Source organism: Ischnura elegans, chromosome X (genome assembly GCF_921293095.1).
Source record: "Ischnura elegans chromosome X, ioIscEleg1.1, whole genome shotgun sequence".
Taxonomy (NCBI): Eukaryota; Metazoa; Arthropoda; class Insecta; order Odonata; family Coenagrionidae; genus Ischnura; species Ischnura elegans.
In genome coordinates this window covers 77,344,323-77,363,023 of record NC_060259.1, presented here as the reverse complement: position 1 = coordinate 77,363,023, position 18,701 = coordinate 77,344,323, and the positions used below count along the sequence as shown (strand labels likewise).

General features: G+C 38.8%; 1 protein-coding gene across 1 annotated transcript in view; it reads left to right on the top strand.

Annotated features, from left to right (window-relative positions):
* Positions 1–224: 224 nt before the first annotated feature.
* Positions 225–18,701, top strand: part of LOC124171525 (histidine ammonia-lyase-like) — a 42,639-nt gene continuing 24,162 nt past the window's right edge. Inside the window, exons 1-5 of the mRNA XM_046550698.1 lie at positions 225–325; positions 13,752–13,961; positions 17,543–17,609; positions 17,994–18,021; positions 18,117–18,191. Of these exons, the coding sequence (XP_046406654.1) occupies positions 271–325; positions 13,752–13,961; positions 17,543–17,609; positions 17,994–18,021; positions 18,117–18,191 (435 nt within the window). The 5' untranslated portion in view covers positions 225–270. The remainder of the gene's footprint in view (positions 326–13,751; positions 13,962–17,542; positions 17,610–17,993; positions 18,022–18,116; positions 18,192–18,701) is intronic.

The window sequence follows — 18,701 nt, the reverse complement described above, 5'->3', positions numbered from 1 at the left end:
AAACACTCCACATCATAATCGCAACATTCCTTTTTCTGCTCTGAACATTGGCGAGCGAAGCGAAGAAATTCACGGCGACGTGATGGGTCCATTTGAGTGGCGAAAGGCTGTTTGGCCGACGAGTTAGGAGAGCGGATTACGGCGGATTAGTGGGGGCGGGGCGCGAATTTTCTCGCCGGGGTGCTAACCGCGTGCGGAGGGGGAGCGGGAAGCTAAGAGCGGGCCCAAGGGGCTAGGGGCCGCCACACCTGCTGCGACAACCGGATCGACATGAAGATATCGGTGCGGGTACGGGGAGACTGGCTGCAAGTCCCCTGCCGGGATGGTGAGTACGCGGCGGGAATATGTGTGTCACATGTGTGCGGAAGCCCTGAATAGAACGTGTCGGCGTGGAAGAAACGTTCGTGTAAAAAAGCTCGAAATGAGAATTTGTAAAACCCATAATGTAGTTATGAAGGAAAATTATATCAGTAGTGACTGCAGAGGGAGAAAATAATAAACGCGTAATACAGCGCGTTTTCTCCTGCATAAATCAGTTTTTTTTACTACGATTAGAATATTAAACCGCGATTAGTTTATTACGCTACCGATAGGTATAATGCTAAAGTTAACTCAAGATCAAGGCTCGAGACCTCATCTGCAAACTTAAACCTAACATTACAATCAAAACTATTGAAGTTATTTCACAAAATTCATGAAAATCGAAAAAAGTATTCATGTCTGATCAAAAAAGCCTCAGGTCGTGGATTTCAGACATGGGCATCATAATATGTTTTTTGGAAATGGCATTCTATATCGAAAATACAACCACTATCGTAATCATGTTACTTTGATGGCATGGTGTTCTGTAAATTGAGTTGAAAGTGAGGACAGATACAGATATAAATAAAGACAAACCGAATACAATAGTGCTTTTTCTCCGATAGGTACATGAGTAATTACGCTAAAAATGGAAAATTAATCCGTTAACGCCTAGCGGTACCATATGGTACTAACTGGTAGTGCAATACTAAACTTACCCTTTGTGTTATTTACCGTAATTTGTTTGGAATTTTGAGAGTTTTAAACAGATAAGCATATTTATAGTTACGTTTTTCAGAAAAGTTTGCTTTTTAAGCAAGATTTGACATTTTTGAGGAATTTTTGATGAAAATGAATCTTTCGTTTCGCAAAAAATGGAAAACATGTAACGTTTTGGCATTAAAATGTCAAATTCGAAATAATTATTTGCACCTAGTTATTCAGAATGTAATTGATTTTAGAATTGAATATTACGAAAAAGTTCGGTGAAATAATTCAGGCGTTACCGGGTTAATTCGTATAATCCATAATGCAGCCTTATTTTTGGGTAAGTAATAGGTAGTGCCGAGCGCTCCAAAAAATATTTTCCCTAGAAGTGTTTTCTCTCCTAAAATTCGAAAATTTGGATGCTTCAGAAATTGAGCTATTGAACCAACTATTGATAATATTTTCCTGAAAAAGCAATTTTTAATGAAATTTGGAGGCTCTAGAATAGGAGCTATTGAACGACCTTTTTATAAGATTTTCTATAAAAAGTGGGAATTAATGGAAAGTTGAGGGAATTATTAATGCAAAAATACGTCCTACGATTTTGAATATAAACTTGGGTTTTATGCAATAAATATTTCATAGTGTTCATAAATAGGTTTAAAACCAATATTTATAGCTATTAAGTGATGTGTATCGTTTTGGGATCAAAAAATGAGTGGAAGCATGCCCAAAATATGAAGAAAAAAAAACGTTCGCATGAAGTCTGCACCACTGAAATGAGAAATATATCCCTATGAAAACCTTTTTTAAGAATTAGCTGAAAGATTAAGTATATTTCCGCCGGCTTGAAGCTTAGGAAATGGATACAGATGCCGTCATCAGTGGCGGATACAGATGGGGGGCGCAGAGGGCGGACTCCCCCCCCCCTTTGCGGGGCAACCCGTATTACCAAACAGTATAACGATGGCTAAGTTCTAACAACACGTATCTCAAAATTTGGCCGGCTTGACACGGGTACCTTAAAATAAGTGTAATAAAATTAAAAAATATAATTCAAGCAAAAAGCAACTCTTTGTTGGCACATGCTTCTTTTTCAGTTTTATGAATTTTTTGTTTTTAATTTTAGCGTACATTTAGAAGAAATAAATCTTTTTTTGCTCTCCTGGAAAGTTGCTATTTTTGAGATACGTTTTGTTAGAACCTAGCCATCGATAACCACAGTTGTAACTTTTTGATATCATAAGATGGCATTGTCTTGAATAAGTGTATAATAACTTTAATTAAAAATTTCTGAAGCTCTGCTTATGACTTTATTATTTTTTTTATTACGAATAGAGTAAAGGTAACTCAAGATATTATTTGCGCCCCCCCCCCCCTTGAGTTTTCTCTGCATCCGCTACAGACCGTGATGGTAAGCAGTGATGCCTCCCACCGAATTAGTGTTAAGCATTACCTTAAATCTTGGATTCTCTTCGGATTTTGCACAAACACTTTTCCCTGCTTCTCAATGTCACTCTAGACTTCAAAACATGAGCAGTGTAACTTCCTGAAGATGCAAGCAAAAATCATATTGTGAGAAATCATGCTTACCATTACCGTAGATAATGTACAAAGCACACCAATTATGCATAGGCGTAACCAGCGAGGGGCATGAGGGGTATCTGCCCCCCTAGAAGCAAAAATCGCACTAGTCTCTAAGGAAAATCAGGACTGGATTGAGAGGAAAGTTTTCAACAAATTTTCTATAAATTTACGGAAAATGTTATTAGTATGAGCTATGTAACTAAAATAATTTTTTTTCAGGCAAATAACTTTAAAAACTGATAAAGCGCTGTAATATTTTGGGGATAAACCCCCCCCCCAGAGCTCGCAGAAATTTTTAAGTTAAATCTATTTTACTTAATTGGATTAATTTTACTCATAGAATAGTGTGAGGATTCATAAAATATCCCTCAGAAGGCCGTAAAAATTGCCATTTTGAACCATTTATCTTAATTTTTGCCGGCGGAAGGCCTCCGCACATCCCGCTCACCCTGGCGGGTATGCAATACCCCAAGCACCCCAGTATTAGTTGCGCCTGTAACCCCCCCCCCCCCTAGCCTAAATTCCTAGCTGCGCCCCTGCAACGATCAAATCGTTAGATAGACTTCTTAAGCAGTCATGCCACCTCTCAGCCCATGGCGAATGACTGCTTATACCGTCACGGGGTCTATGACGGTTATTTCGATTCCTCTACCGCAGCGGTTCCCAAAGTGGGGGTCGCGACCCCCAAGGGGGTCGTAGGCCGTTCGGAAAGGGGTCGCGAGATACTAATAATATGGTGAACAACGTACTTAAACTTGGACGACCATTTTTAGGGGGTCGCGGCTAAAAAGAATGAGCTAAAATGGGTCGCGGAAAGAAAAAGTTTGGGAACCGCTGCTCTACCGTATTGCCGCTAGGTAGGGTTCTGCTTTCGGCCTGTCGTCATCAATTGAACCCATAGAGTCGTTAAGGTACCAGTCGTTCTCGGATCCATCACTTTTTTTTGTTACACGCTTTAAAATTTTGAAGGAAACATTTCTCTGCAATTTTCATTGGGGTTCAAAATACTCCGTATTTTAATTTTGTGAGTATTTTTAATTGCGAATTGTAATACTGTTACTATAAGTTCTTTATTAAATCTGACATTGTCATTTTAAACATAGTATAAACATTGTATATTAGAGTTCATTATAATTAAATTTGGCCTAAAAATCTTTATTGGTTGGTCTCAAATACATTTTTGTCATCGAAATCATTAATATGTTGCGAAAAATAACTATAGAGCAATACATCTAACGGAATAAACTATTTGCATTGCGGGTTGCCTAAGTAATCATATAAATTATGGCGAATCGCTGCTGAAGTCAAGAAATTTTTTTGAGAAAAATGTTTTTTTTCGCAGAAATATGATAATACGATATAATTTTACGGTAATTAGTCTTATAAACATGAAATTAGCGCAATAATAGATTCGCCATTGAACATGATCTCCAAATTTACACACCCACTGAAAGTGTTTACATACCTAACCTACATTAAGTGTGGGTTAGGTATTGAGACAGGCATATTCTTCATCATTTGAAATTTTAATGAAAGAAGTAGGGGCTATCTTTTGGCAAAATTTTCCTTTGGGCACAGAAACAATCGAAACGGTTTAATATTCGGAAAAAACAGCCCGCTTTCGCCGAAGTGACGTCATAAAAATATCTGGAAATATGAATCTCGTCTCCAGGGGTGAGCATGGATCACTTTCTGGGAATAGCACCTTACCATGTCAAAAGGCAGCATATCCCCAAAATAAGACCTGTGATTTGCTGGTTAATTGAACAAAGCTGACGTATCCTGGATAATTAAATCATAGTAATTATATTCTCTTTGATCCTTTAACTGTGTCAAATAATTTTATTTTCATCCGCGATTCAAAGGATATAATAAATGATAATTTTGATAATTAAAATAATTATTTCCTCTCGGCAGAGAAAAAACGAGGTTATACTAAAATTGATCGTATCAAAATATTATTTAAATGGATAGAAGATAAAATATTTACGTATCTTCAATTAACCACTTTCATTGCCAGATTCTTCCAATTTCTTTTGACCTTAAACCATTGTAGCAAACGCCTTCTCAAAAAGATCAAACAAGAGATAACGCCAAATAGCAAGCTCCAACAATTTCATGAAATTAACACGCATAATAAAGCAAAATAATTATCAATATATGATGGATTAGATCCAAATTTCGTCGAATAGTCTCAACACAAGCCTTCTCCCGGAAAAATTAGCGGTTTAATGTATTGGCTCTCCGGGAACGTCTGCTTTTCTCAGCGTTCAGCCACGAAAAACGGAGTTGGCCAATGCATTCAGAGGTATTAGCGGAAAGGCTTCAGCCAGCTAGATATATTCATTGGTAATGCGAAATCTTCTCTTTGACTGGGGATTTCATCCATTACCCTTGTCACTAACCGTGTCACAATTCCGTAAAGTAAATTTATTGCTTACAAAAAAGTACAAAAATTCGAATCGGATAATAAATTAAAAAATAAAGAAAGCCGGGTTGACTCAACGGATAAACTAACCCATCTGGCTCAAGGTAAAAGTAGAAAAATGATTTTTTTTAAACAATAAAAATTTTCCGCTTCTATTTAATTTTTGCGGCTACATCAACCCTTGTAGCGGATACATCAATGTATTAAATATGTGAAGATTATTTTTGGGAAAGTTACCATAGTTGTTTAAGGTATTACTCAATGAAAATATTTGGTGTGCTTAATTTATCTTTAATCTTAACGCTGTATACCTCGTGCTGTTCACCTATTAAAGCAATAATAAGAACAAATGTAGTCAATCCACATCCACGAGGATATAAACAGCAGCCAAATATATGTCACTCAGAGAAAAATTTGAGAATTCATTGACAGTCATCACATCAGGAAGCGAAAATTCTGTATTGCCATACTTAAAAATAGTTACGTGTTTTGCCCTTTCATAAATTAATAATTTCACATGGTTTAAAGTTTTAGCGAGGAAGGGTCATACTTCTTGCATAGTGGCATCAAAATTAAAAATAATCTGCAATTCTCAAAAAGGAAATGGATAATATTGGGTATGACTTGCTTAGAACCCTATCCCATTTCCTTGATTTTCCGTGGAGGCTGTTTTTGAATCAATTATCACTGCTACGAAGGCCACCAGTTTAGACAAAAAAATATTCATAAAATGTTTTAAAATAGTAATTTACTTTGTTAATCGCCTGATATGGTAACCGAGGTTGGATTTTCCCAGAGACAAACTAAGCTTCAGTCGAGGGCCTCAATATCAAGAGGGGCCTGCATTCACTCTAAATTATCGACTTATTTTATTTATTATCCATTTTTTATGAAAGATAGTGCTAATTACAACGTTTTTTCAAGCAAAATATTCATATACATTACATTAATCATGCATTTTATTATCTTTCCTGTATTTTACAAATTTAAAAATGGGAGGTGGCAGGGCCTCATATTTGGAATAGCCTAAGGCATGTTTTCAACTAAATCCGGTCCTGATGATAGCGAATATAATAAACCCTCATGAATTATCATAGCGTTATAACTTCCGCGGATCAGAATATACATGTGGCTGTAACCAAGGGATGGAATTGAATCTGGATTTAGTTTACATATCTATTTCATATATATTTACATATTTAGCCACAACTTAAAGACCACATCTTGAGACATGATAGCCTGATGAAGACAATCGCCGAGGGAAAAAGTAGATGCCAAGAACGAAAAAGGAGGGCCTAGAATGATATATATGGGACAGGCAAAGAAGGATGCGAAAGAGAAGAAATACGTAGGTGTGGAAAGATTAGCTTATAAAAGAATTGAGTTGAGAACTGCGTCAAACCAGTCTTAAAGCTGTTTTGCACGGGGCACGGAATTGCGCATGTTAGAACTGCATTAATTTCTAAAATGGCGTGGAATTGCGCGAACTTGCGCGAATTAGATCAGGGGCTATTTTTCCATCTCACGTCCACGCATTCTCGTATGTATTCTAGCAATTTACTGCTTTACACGGTGCAATTTTGACTGCGCCTTCGTACACACGTCGGACTGTGCAATTACGTGCCCCGTGTGAAACGGCCTTAAGGATTGTTAACCAATGATGATGATATATCCATCATAGCATGAAAGCATCTTTCAAAACAATAACTGGACAAATGAGGAGAGAAGGGAGACTGAGATAATTTATAATTCATATAATGTCCGAATATTTTGCTACGAGCACGCACCTTTTGATGGAACTTTGGTGCGTCGAAAAGTGTTACGAACTTGAATGACGACGAAGGTTGACGGCCGCTAATCACTTGATCATGTTCGGTGCTTAATTGACTCAAGGTTGAAACGGGAAACCCCTCAAACAGCTGCAAGCGGAAAACACTGATGACGGCCGGAGTGTCATGGCATCAAATTATCCTCAGTCGAATACTCTCCATTGTTCATTGAAGCAGATATGCAAGTGAATGGAAGAATTTGAAAAGCGTTGTGAATTTCAGGACCAAAGAAAATGCTTTGCGTTGCCCTACAATGTCTTCTAAAGCTGTTGAAATCCTCTGACTCACTTGTCATGAGAATAATGTGCATAAATATTTGTAATAAATAACATCCACCCCAACTCCAAATGATAGTAATTTTTTGCAAACGGCAATGCTCTGTAACTTCTTTCAGTTGACCAATGTCTTTTCACGAGTATCTTGATATAGCATTCAATTTTTTCTACTGGTTTTAGAACGTAGATGAGAAATATTGGAATCTTTTCGGCAAAAATAAGTTTGATTTACAACCTGCAAGAACTTCAACCTCTAAAACGTATTTTTAACATATTAATTTCATCTATTTCAGCAAAGTTATTCGAAAAAATACCCGAAATTGGTTCAAATATATAAATTTCTGCTTATGGTGATGAAAATTATCTGGAGAATTTTATTTCGGTGAAAAACAAAAATCCATGGAAGAGTCGATACGGGTGATGATGTTTTTCACATGGAGATAAAAATTCATAGCATTTCCCAAACCATTGATGCCTTGAATAAAATAAACCGGTTTAGATAGCTTTTTTTATTATAGAGTTTCTATTTCGTCCGCAAGCCACTGCAAGGACGATTAAGGTCGTATTTAATGGGAGAAGGGGCGGGGGGTAAATTATTTTCCGCTGTGCCTTGGTAATATGTAATACCTGATGGCGTCATTGCGTCCCATGCCTGATCTGTGTAGGCAATGGGCTACGTGATAAGACATTAGCGAGTATGGTCCGGTGGAAATTAGAAAAGTACCAGGCAGGAAACAGAATTAAGATTTGCGATGTGATCCTCCTTAAATTTTTTTAATACCAGTGTGTGAAATTGCCTCATAGCCAATCCATTTTCACGGGAATATTACCATAACAGCCAAGCAAATGCTACTCAGAAAAAAATTCGAGAATTTACTGACGGTCATGTCCTCTAGAAGTGAAAATTCTGTAACATCCTATTTAAATAGCCCTTCTATAATTTATTACTTCCACAAGGATTTAAGTTTTAGCATGGAAGGGTTACATTTCATGAATCGTGCCCCGACCTCCCTTCCTGGTACTGATTGAAGCATAGCGACCACTTAAAAGACGCTGAAAAATGGCGTGACCATCAGTTATCTCACACCTTAGTCCAGCTTCTCGTATTGAGAGCACCAATGTAGACGTGATCAAGAAAACGTCAGGCAAACACGACTCTCGTTGGAGTTTTCAAAATCTCAAGCCATCTTGAAGGCGTCTCAGCTAATAAGAAACGATTTGTCGCTAAGCATACACTTAGGCAAAGCTGTTTGAGCCTAAATATATTATCACTGCTATTGCAATCCGTGGGGGAAATGATTAACACTCCTCTAGTTTGGCCTTTGAGGAAATGTAAGCAAAGAATTGGTAGATGCCCTTGACGTGGACGACAATGAAATCGAATTCCTGTCGACCATTCAGCGATTAGTTGGATAAGACTGCCGAGTGTGAGCTCTGCTTCGTGATTGGCCGGTTCTAGGCGTACGAGAAAAAGGTCGAGTCGTCATCGGGGTGGGATGTTGTCTCCTAATGGCGCTCTCACGGTTCACGGCTGTCAAGTGCAATGGTGTTATGAAATCCCAGTCGCCAACAATGGGGCCCAATAGGCAGGCTCAAACCCAAAAATTTGATAAATGACGCCATGTATACTTACGTTTTCAATGATGTTAAAAGAAATACTCGAAAAAATCAAAGAAATCAATTTATGAAACAAAAAATAGTCTCTAATGGTCGTGACGAAGGGATCACGTTGCAGGTACGAAACAAAATAATTTGTTAGTTTGCTGACACGGGAGGATTCGTAGCAATGGCCAACCCCAGCCTCTCCACCAGAAACCCTTTACAAGCAGTGGCAGATCCATGCTAGCAACAATGATTATCTTTGATGGGTTGGTTACGAAAATTTTGATAATTTCGAGGCTTGTAACAGCACTTTAAGGTTGTCTCATCACAAATTTTCCAAAGAATTAAGTTTTTAAAACAAACGTTTATGTACATTTTTAGTAATTTGGGTTTCCGTAGAACCTCAGTCGCCAATGGGGTCCAATTGGCGGTACCAAATACAAAATTTTAATAAATGACCCACAACCCTGCATACGCACGTTTTATATGTTACTAAAAATAAATGTGATAGAATATTTTTTTAATATCCGAGCAATTAATTTTTTGAAAAAGGATAGTAGTCTACAGTGAGAATAATGTTAGGGATCACGTCGCAGATACGAAACAATTTACTGTATTGGTTTAATGTAACGGGAGAATTCGTTACTTTGCGATTGAACGTATTCAGACGGAAACTCACGACACAATTCCGTCAGCATTTATATAACATTTCATTAATTATTTAAAAAATTTCCTGGGGGAGTAAAAATAATTTATCACTTTAGATAATTAATTACGACGCGCGATTATCCTTAAAAAATGAAATCTTAGACCAGCAGCGACCAACCCCAGCGTCTTAACCGGAAATCATTCAAAAGCACTCGCTCAAGTCAAAGGAAGCTTTTAGAGGATTGAAGGGACGTCGCTAAGGTTGCCTCGGTTGTAGGGGCGGTCTGGCCAGGTCGGGTGGTCGGCAATCGCCGAGGGCCCCAAGCTTAGGGGACCCCCACAACTCTCGTGTCTATGGTGGAGCGTATACGAAAGGTGTACTAAAAAGACTGATTTCTTGAACAAAGTTATTTTTGCATGTGTATAATTCTACGTTTTCATTAGTTGCTTTATTTAAGACACTAAAGAAAAAGATAATATAAAAAATCAAATAAAATAAAGGAGTGAGATTATATAAAAGAGAACTTAACCTTTTCGGAAAGGGTCATTTTAGAGTTTTTTTTTAATATTTCAGTGCAAATTTCAAGGAAATGATTCACTATATAGATAATAGAACCATAATAACATTATTAAATGTTATAAGCTGTGAAATTCTCACTTGTCATAGTATTTTTCCAACGAAATTAATATTTTTATTGACTTTTATCTAATTTTTAAGAGCCAGAATTACGTCAAAATCCATTTCCGGGGAGGGCCCCGTATCCCCCGGTAAGGAGGGCCCCATCTTGAACCCCAGCCGAGGGCCCCCTATCATCCCAGACCGCCCCTATTTCGGTTGAGATGTCACTCACTCACTGACACACACGGATACATAATACACTCACTCCTTGGACTCGACTACAGGAGAAAATGCTCTGGGTTGAATGATGCTACGGTAACCTGGACGGGAGATGTGGACCGGGTTCGAAATACAAATTTCATTCTCAACTCAGGTGAGAGTCAGATTTTCTCATCAACAAATTGTTGAGTGATTACGTTACGGGTACTGGAGACGATTTTATGCATCACTATTGAGGCTGTAGAACTCACCTTACCTGTTCAATATATTTTTATTCATAATTTTATATTGCCTTACTTATACGAGGGAGGGCCGTTTTTTTCAACCTCCGATGGGTCATGATCAGAAGACGAAGTGATTGATTAAAAATTATTTCATTGCTTAATGTTGAGCACTTTTGTGGTGTCCTTTCGGCATAATCGCCTCGGCGATTGAGGAATTGGACGTGCCTGTGAACAAGCTTTACTATACCTTTTTCATGGAATGTTGTCGTCAATGACTTAATGAATTATGCCTTTGCCCTGAAATTCATCGCCCGTTTGAAAACGCTTGCAATCCAGCCACATCTTCATTTCAGCGTAAAGGTGGAAGTTCCCCGGCACTAGGTCGGCATTGCACCTCGGGTGATCGAAAATATCCCGTTGAAATCGCCCAAGGAGCAGTTGGGCTGCATCAGCGCTGAGATGACGGGCGTTGCCATGGATCAGAACACTTCCAGAAGTCAGGATGTCTCTTCTTTTGTTTTGAGTGGGAATGGATGTAATGTTTCACACTATTTTACAATCCAACCGCATTGCATAAAAGAAGAAAATTCTCGTTTATCGGCATAAAGGTCAAGACATGTCAATGCTGAAGCCATTCGCCGAGTTTTCTGGCTGCCTCTCCGCAGTGCACACTTGGCGGGGGAATCAATTGAGGCAGTGCAGTTAATGAGATTGCTACTAGCCTTAAACTAACAACTTACGGTAAGAAATGACTTGCGTGTGCGTGTGATGCGGAGGACGCGTAATTGCCCTACCTGCGCAGTACCCGCCTGTCGCTTGTTTGGTGTTTCTGCTGAGCTATCAGGGGTTGAAAAAAAAAACCTCCCTCGTACAAAATGCTTTGTGAGCATAGAGGCCGAATACATCTTCTTTTAGCATACCATCGAGCTAATCATTCGATTTTAGCTATTCTTTTTCACATGAATACCAATTATTTTTTTATTTAGCGGAGGATCATGCATAATTTTAGAGAATACTTAAAACTCACGGCACAATTCCGTCATCATACATAAAATTTCATTGCTTATTTAAAATTTTCCTCAGGAAGAAAAATACAGTATATCTTTTTACATAATTAATTAGAACGTGCGGTTATCCTTCAAAATTTAAATCTTAGAATTATATGTTTAAATTATCCTCATTTGCTAGATGTGATTGCAAGTTAGAGGGACTATATCAAGAAAGCCACTGCCACTAGCTTCAAGTTGAGTTCCCATAGCAAATATGGCATTAGATAGTTTTATTTTCGCATTAAAAGTAGAAATTCTGAAGACTCACATACGACTTAGCAGAGAAACTCCATATCTGTACACGTTCATTATGGATACCTGGGATTTGGTTGAGGATTGGCAGAATATTATCACAAAAGAATTTCCATGACATCTAAGGAAACGTTTAGGTATCATGATTTTTAGGGAGAAAGGAAGTATAAACACGGAAAGTTGTCATAATACTTCCATTTTGAAAGATTTGTTGAGAAAAACATTGATTCCCTGTTTCTTTAATGTTGTTATGCACTGTTAATCGGCTACAGGTGGTCATTTCACCTAGAGGAACTAAGAGAGTAATCAAAATCGTGTGAGTAGAAAGATGAAAGAGTGCTACTATTATTTGTTGCTAAATCTTAACTGTGCATTTCTGTAATAATTTTCTTTCCGTCGTACCTTGTTTTTCCCCGTTTCCTTGTTTTTCCCTGAAGCCGCTAAATGAGGATTGGCAGAATAATATTGAAACTTAAATAATAAGAATAATAGAATAATATTAAATCCCTTAACCAATCGCTACTACCTAAGTAAATTTTTATCCTATAGGGAGCTTTAGTGCGGGAGCAATAAAGAAATATATCCGTTGCTTTTGAATTATGTGAATTTTTACTTACAAAAATACGCTGAATCTCCTGTTTCTTGAAGCATAATGCTGGTTAATAAACATATGCCGAATGCAGTCTTAAATTTCCACCCAGCATGGACGTAATAAATAGAGAAGTAAATTCGTTGCAGTTGAAGTTTCTTAATTTTGACTTACAAATAATCGCTGAGTCTCCCTTTTCTTGAAGCATACTGTTGTTAATAATCATATGAGGAATGCAGGCTTAAATTTTCCTCGTAACATGGACTCAGCATGCTATGGATGTAAGCAATAAAGAAGTATATCTGTTGCGTTTGATGTAATTTTGGACTTACAAACTGTTGTATATTCAACCCATTGACATAAAAACCGTGGTTTTAGAGGTCAACGAGCCGACTGGCCCGCGGCAGGGTAAGGAGACAACTCCCTCCGAGCTAAACAAGTGAAGCTTGACGCTCGAGAAGCCGGGATAGGTGGCGTGCCGATCGAGCCAATCGAGTCTCATTTATTGAAAAACTTCATAAAAATTCCAAATACAAAAATAACAAAAGCAAACGCTGAGTCTCCTGTTACTTGAAGTGTACTGATTGTTGATAATCATATTCCAAATGCAGTCATAAATTTCAACGTAACATGGACTCAGGGTATTATAGACGTCGGGAATAAAGAATCCGTTGCGTTTGAAGTATGCGAATTTTGACTAAAAAACAAATGAATCTCCCGTTTCTTGAAGCATACTCAGTGGCACCGACTCCGTGGGGCCTGAGGTGGCCCGAGCCCCCTCAAAAATTCGTTATGGGTGTGTGGAAAAAAATGTGTCAGGCTTGTCGATTTTCCCCGGAGTGTCCAGATATCGAGATTCGAGTTATCAGGGTTCTAATGCTGATCATATGACTCTACTACAATGTTTAAAAACCTTAAAACTCACTACTTATATAAATTCCCGGGGCAAGTTCCCGGTTTGGGCCCCCCCAATATTTTTAGTAAGTCGGCATCCCTGAGCATACTGCTTATTAATAATGGTATTAAAGGGAGGTGACCGACAGCTAAGGTCATTTGCGCCATAGAGGAGGGCGGACAATGATGGGTGGAGAGAAACACGGCGTCGGAACTAGCCAGCGCTTAACGAAAGGCGCCGAGGGGACCATGGTCTTACGTCCCATCTGGCAGACGGAGTGCTGCACTTGAATTGCCCCCCATGAAACACCGAAGCAGGGATCGGGCAGTCTCTGAAAAATCTCTGCCATCGACGTGATTTGATCCCAAACCTAAGCTTGTTAATAATCACATGCCAAACGCAGTCTAAAATTTCCACGTAACATGGACTCAGTATATTATGGACGTAATCATTAAAATGGGTTCAGAGAGAGCGGAGATTTCAAACCACCTTAACGGTATTTTTATTTCGTGGTCGTGTCCGAACAGGGAAGATTACGGTGCGATGGCTGGGGGAGGAGGCTCTGCGCCGCTACCTGAAGATGCACTGGGGTGGCGATGGCACGGCGGATGCGGCAGCGGCCGGGGGCCGAGCCGACGAGAAGATCCAGGAGATACGGAAGACGCGCGGCGGCGTCATCCTTGACCCGGATGACCTCGTCAAGGACATCCTCGACGACAACGACTTCGTGTCCGTCGGTAAGAAAACCCCTCCAGCAAATTCCCTTCCACGAGCATTGCGGAAATTTACACGATTTCTGCTACATGCAATTTCTCAAGGATTGCTGAATTTCTGCAATACGCAATTCCTCTATGATTGATGAATTTCTGCAAAATGCAATTCCGAAATGGCTGCTGAATTTCTGCAATATGCAATCCCTCTATAATTGCTGAATTTCTGCAATACGCATTTCCTAGGTTGTAGTTGCTGTGTTGGCCAATATGAGCTCTATACTCGTAGTTTATTTGACTAATTTAATAAATTGTTGATTAAGAATATTGAACTTTGAAACGTTGATTAAAAAATGTGTCAATTTCCAGAAATATTATCATAGATTACAACACAATATCCTTGAAATGGCCGCATTTTTGAACTTCCACAATCTATTCATCAAGTATTCACTAATAAGGTATAATAAAAATAAATTAACATAGGTATATCAATTTTGTAACCTCGCGTCACATAATTAAAGAGCAGAAATCTTCCGAGCAAAACTAAAATTAGAAATTTTCATCATATTCCATAATATTTCGCGGGACGACAGTGTTCATAAACAACTAGCTGACCCAGCGAACTTCGTACCACCTAATAATGAATGAACCGTTTAGTTACACCATTTATAAATCAAGAGCAGCTGTACTGATTTTTAATAATTTTTCACTTATTTATTTTAAGATAAGAAAAAAATCAATAAAACTACAAAAAGTATTACAATGCCTTGTCAGATGGACATTTTCTTTATTCAATCCACACGAGGTGGACCGGGGCACGTGTACGCGGATTTTTTTCAATTAATTTTATAATTTTTATGTTTTAACTTTGGAAATTCTAGGCGTTGTGGTGTTATAAAGCTGTTAACAAAGTCCAAATTTTATGCATTTTATGATATTTTATTATGTACTGACTCACCTTTGTTAAAAAGATAAGCTTCCCCACGACGTCAAAACCCTGACCTTCACCTCTCTGCCTTCACTCACGCTCCTGTTGTTGTATGTCTTCTGGTTTCAGCCTTCGTTCATTTGTTCACCTAAACTCTTCCCCCTCCCACTCCCCTCACTCCAATTCCATATTCCCCCACCTCCTACCCTGGCCTGGGTATAAATGCTGAGAGATGTTAATGCATTACCTTGAAAATGACACAAAGTGTTGAAACCATGGTCGGTCGTTGAGTATTAAATTAAATAGCGTGGAAATTACCATTTGTGTTTCTATCATGTCAGTAATGCTGTATACTGTAAGCCATATTTCATAAGAAAATGATCTAGAATCCTCAAGTGATAAAAGTTTGTGGCATTTAAATGCGCCAAAGGTCAGGGAGAAGAGGGAAAAGCCACCGCGGTAAAGGTTGTTTGGAGGGGAAAAGAGAAGTAGCCCGTAAGTGGAAGGCAGGGTCGATAGCGTGGCTAATCGAATAGGGGTAATTTCAAGCTGCTTCTATAGTACTGTAAAGCATTTTGAGTTAGGAATATGTGACTCAAGATGAAAGTAGGTGAGCAAAAACTTGAGCAGGTATTATTCAACTATTTGGGCAGCACATTAGAGGAAAACGAATACAGCAGTAAGAACATAAGGAAGAGAATTACGCAAGCAAAGGAGACTTTCGTGAACAGGAAGGCGCTTATAAGAGGATCGTCATGCAATAGTTTAAAGAAAAGGCTAGCGAAGAGCCTGATGTGGAGTGTAGACTTTGCTGTGCGGAAACATGGAAGGAGGACGAGAGAATACCAGTGGCGCCGACCCATGGAGCCTGAGGGGGCCCGAGCCCCCTCAAAAATTCGTTATGGGTGTGAGGAAAAAATGTGTCAGGCTTGCCGATTTTCCCCGGAGTGTACAGATATTGAGATTCGAGTTATCAGGGCTCTAATTTTAATCATATGACTCTTCAAAAATGCTTAAAAAACTTAAAACTCACTACTTATAAAATTTCCCGGGGCATGATCCCCGGTTTGGGCCCCCCAATTTTTTTTTGTAAGTCGGCATCCCTGGAGAAGACTGGAGACGTTCGACATGTGGGTGTGGAGAAGAAAAGTGAATTGAAGTGGACGGAGAGGAGGAGGAACGAAGAAGTGCTAGACATGGTGGGTGAGGAAAAGCAGATTCTAGATGAGATACGGAGGAGACAGGAGTTATGGATGGAGGGAGATTAGCGGGTATGGTATTGTATGGTATTTGGAAGAGGCGACTGAGAGCTAAGGTCATTTGCGCCATGAGGGAAGGGTATGGAAGGGAGGGTGGAGAGAAACCCGGCGTCGGAATTAGCCTGCTCTAAACGAAAGTCTCGAAGGCGACCACGGCTTCACGTCCCATCCGACGGACGGAATGCTACACTTGAAATCCCCTCCACAATGTACTCGGGAGTCGGGATTGGGTAGCCTCTGAAACCAAAGGGACTACTCACCCCCGCCTCTTTTCCAGCGTCGCTGCTTACTCCTCTCCCTTTCTAAAGACACGCGGCCTCTCTTTTTACCCCAACCCCCTTTTTTCACTCTTCTCAACCCCCCCCCCCAACCCGTTTTTCTATGGCACTTCCCAACGTGTCGTTATTTTACAGTTATGACTAGAGTCCTCCTTCCAACGTGGGTTCTCCACATCCCGTAATTGTATCTTTTCCCACTGTCTCTACTCTGTATGCCCGTTCCCACTCCCTTCTTCAAAGATGTCAAATCATCCCCAACCCCCCCCTTTCTCAAGGGTATAAAGGAGATTATCAAATGTTTTGCAGTGTCCTTGCTTGCTTGCTTTTGTACCAGATGATGGCTCAGTGAGCCGAAACGCGTTGTTCGCATTAAAAAAATCTTGTGGAAAAGTGCAGCGATCTTTTATTTATTTAAAAAAATCTCTGCCACCGTCGGGATTTGAACCCAGATCACCTGAATGGGAAGCCAGCACTCTAGTCTCCTCACCAACCCGATCCCTGGGAGATTAGCGGGGAGGGGATTTTGAAAACAGTGTTGGAGGGTTGTGGGTTAAACGAGGGAGAGGAAGGAAGAGAATAGGATTTTTTTGATATAATGAAAAATTCCCCTTCATCACGCTTCAGTCCTCGGATTTTCCACATCTTAAATGCTTCATCGGTAAACCTACCATGATCGGTAGAATGCATAAATGAATCTTATGGAGGCAAATACCGGATGGTGAGTATCGAATGCTAGCTTTGTCAATAGAGTCCCGAAAGAGAAAGGTCACTTCAATCACACCCATTTCTCCCTCTATATTATCAAAATAGAGTCGCCCGGACCGAATACGGACATGTACTCCGGTGCCACGAACTTTTATAACAGAGCTAAACATTTCAGGGGCGTATAGTTGAAGGCGAGGAATATTTCGTTGAAGGGTCTCTATGGAGAGGGTACACTAATGACCGTGCCTCCAAAAACCTTTCGTGATGTTCGAACCCATTAACCCTTACACCTCGCTTGCAAAGTCCTTTATATTCAGATATTAAGAAATAAATTAACATGGTTAATTAATTTAAGGCATATTTTATTCATCCTTTATCATAATGTTTGGTGATTATTTTAACATTATGGCCACTCAAGGTAAATATTTTCACTTACAGTGCTTACAACGGATCGTCCAAATCCTGCTATTGCACCTACGGAGATGAATTATGTTCCAGAGCAAATGTATCCTTAAATATATTGACCGCATTTTTAGAGAAGCAGCATTTAGCTTCAAAAACGTTTTCAGATAATGAATAAGGAGAGCATCGATTATGCATATATCCGTCACTAACACCCCTAACTCAGTTATAAATAAAACAAATAATTCCACTATTTTCCTTTCTTTAAAAATATGTACTTCAATTCTTGAGTATACGTATTAGGTTTTAAGTTCGAGTAAAGACTAACTGACAGAAAATTTACATATACCTGATGATTTTCATATTTTTAAAGGCACTGATTGTGAGAAGATGAATTCTTATAATAGCCTACTACTTATATACTTTAGATTTTATTGTTCATAGCTCAAATTACCAGAGAAGGCAATTGAACCTTAAATATTAACAGACCTGGAAAATACGAGCCGCCAAACGAGGTAATGCACATTCTGTCTATAAAATTAGTTTTAAATTCACAAGGTTAATCTTGTTATTTTAGTACCAATATATTTCTCCTATTTTTTTACTCTAGTACATTCTACTCGATGGAAATACTCTATCTACAGATGATCTCCTGCAACTTGGAAGAGGAAGGTACAAGATTAAGGTAACATCATCGTACCCAATCCAAATTATTCATGTCGAGACGGGAAGAAGTTAAAACATTTGTTTTAAATGCATTTAATCCTAAATATTTTTGTGTATTAGGATACAATTTTTACGTAAAAATAAGCGTTGTAGATAGACAAAAATGTGATGCAAGGCCCTTACCACTATGAAAATCGTTATGAGAACATTCTCATGCGAAAAAAATTGACGTGAAAATTTCTCCAATATATATGGAAGCTATTAAGGAATAAAACAGACAAAAAAGGCAGTTAACATGCTTAAAAAACTAAACCTTATTCTGCGTATATTTTTGGCCAATTCCTCATCAAAAAAACTTTTTTTTTGGTACAAAGATGTTTTCTTCATTAGTTATTAAAATGCACCATTAAAAGGAATTACTATATATTTTGGCACAAGTATATACAAATATAGCAGATAAGACTACACACTACCTAAAACAAACACCTAAAAAGGGAACTATATATCTTTGCTAATTGGTTTATCTTGA